Source organism: Patella vulgata, chromosome 1 (genome assembly GCF_932274485.2).
Source record: "Patella vulgata chromosome 1, xgPatVulg1.2, whole genome shotgun sequence".
Classification (NCBI taxonomy): domain Eukaryota; kingdom Metazoa; phylum Mollusca; class Gastropoda; family Patellidae; genus Patella; species Patella vulgata.
This window is the reverse complement of record NC_065879.2, coordinates 94,506,928-94,508,638: the sequence shown is the minus strand read 5'-3', so window position 1 is coordinate 94,508,638 and position 1,711 is coordinate 94,506,928. Positions and strand designations below refer to the sequence as shown.

Here is a 1,711-nt window from a genome sequence, read left to right as displayed (position 1 = left end):
GAAGAGAAAACTGATAATGTAGATGAAAATTGTCATATTAAAGAAGAGAAAACAGAAGATATTGGAACTGTTTATCAGTGTAATTTATGTGATGAAGAATTTAAATCTTACACTGATTTAGAGAAACACTGTGAAATACATGTTAATCAAGAGAAAACAGGAAAACGACCTAATAAATGTAATGTTTGTAGTAAATCATTCTCTACAAACTTTAATCTACGTTCCCACATTAGAATTCATACTGGTGAAAAATCTTATAAATGTGATGTTTGTGGTAAATCATTTACTACTGGTAGTAATCTACTATCACACATGAAAATTCATAATGGTGACAAATCTTATAAATGTGATGTTTGTTGTAAATCATTTACTGGTAGTAGTAATCTGCAGACACATATGAGAATTCATACTGGTGAAATGCCTTATAAATGTGATGTTTGTGGTAAATCATTTAGCCAGAAAGGACATCTACAGGGCCATGTGAGAAATCATACCGGTGAAAAACCTTATAATTGTGATGTTTGTAGTAAATCATTTACACATAATTGTAATCTACAGAAACACTTCAGAATTCATACTGGTGAAAAACCCTATAAATGTGATGTTTGTAGTAAATCATTTACTACCAGTAGCAATCTACACAAACATGTCCGAGCTCATAAAGGGGAAAAGCCTTATAAATGTGGTGTTTGTAGTAAATCATTTACTGAGAGCAGTAGTCTACAAACACACATTAGAATTCATACTGGTGATAAACCGTTTACATGTGATGTTTGTAGTAAATCATTTACTGATAATAGTGGTCTCCACCAACACATGAGAATTCATACTGGAAAAAAACCTTATAAATGTGATGTTTGTAATAAATCATTTAGTCTGAAAGGTAATTTACAGACACACATGAAAATTCATACTGGAGAAACGCCTTATAAATGTGATGTTTGTAGTAAATCATTTACTGAGAATGGAAGCCTACAGAGACACATGAGAATTCATACTGGTGAAAAAACCTTATAAATGTGATGTTTGTAATAAATCATTTAGTCTGAAAGGTAATTTACAGACACACATGAAAATTCATACTGGAGAAACGCCTTATAAATGTGATGTTTGTATTAAATCATTTACTGAGAATGGAAGCCTACAGAGACACATGAGAATTCATACTGGTTAAAAAAACCTTATAAATGTGATGTTTGTAATAAATCATTCTTTCTCACAGAAGCCTCACTTACAGTCACACATGATAATTCATACTGAATAAAAACCTTATAAATGTGATTTTTGTAGTAAATCATTTACTCAGAGTAATCATCTAGAGTCACACATGAGAATTCATACTGAATAAAAACCTAATAAATGTGATGGTTGAAGTAAATCATTCACCACTAGATCTTCAGGAAGCTGTCAGACTTTATTCAAGAGTAAAACCTTATCAATGTTTTTAGTTAATTATTCTTTAACCCACTTTCTGGTTACACATAATTACGGAAACAACTACATTGGTGGGCTAAAGAATTACTGAAATAAATATATTTATTTACATAGACTTTATTATTATTTACGGAAGCAGCTACTTTGGTGGGCTAAAGGGAGTCACGTTGGCTAGGTGGTTAAGACGCTGGCTCGCTAGCCTGGAGGTCGGGTGTTCGATCCCTGCATTTGCTGAGAAAGTTCATCTGGATTTTCCGACGTGGTTCCCCTTGTCAGT

At 32.4% G+C, this 1,711-nt stretch overlaps 1 protein-coding gene across 1 annotated transcript; it reads left to right on the top strand.

Annotated features, from left to right (window-relative positions):
* Window positions 1–243: 243 nt before the first annotated feature.
* LOC126818821 (zinc finger protein 235-like) lies at window positions 244–1,126 on the top strand. The gene has a single exon (XM_050546426.2). It carries the CDS (start codon window positions 313–315, stop codon window positions 1,015–1,017), a length of 705 nt encoding a protein of 234 aa, XP_050402383.1. The 5' UTR covers window positions 244–312; the 3' UTR covers window positions 1,018–1,126.
* Window positions 1,127–1,711: the final 585 nt, after the last annotated feature.

What these genes read in the sequence shown, in the direction of transcription:
- LOC126818821 (XM_050546426.2), top strand. Translation starts at nt 313, where the DNA reads ATGAAAATTCATAATGGTGACAAATCTTATAAATGTGATGTTTGTTGT.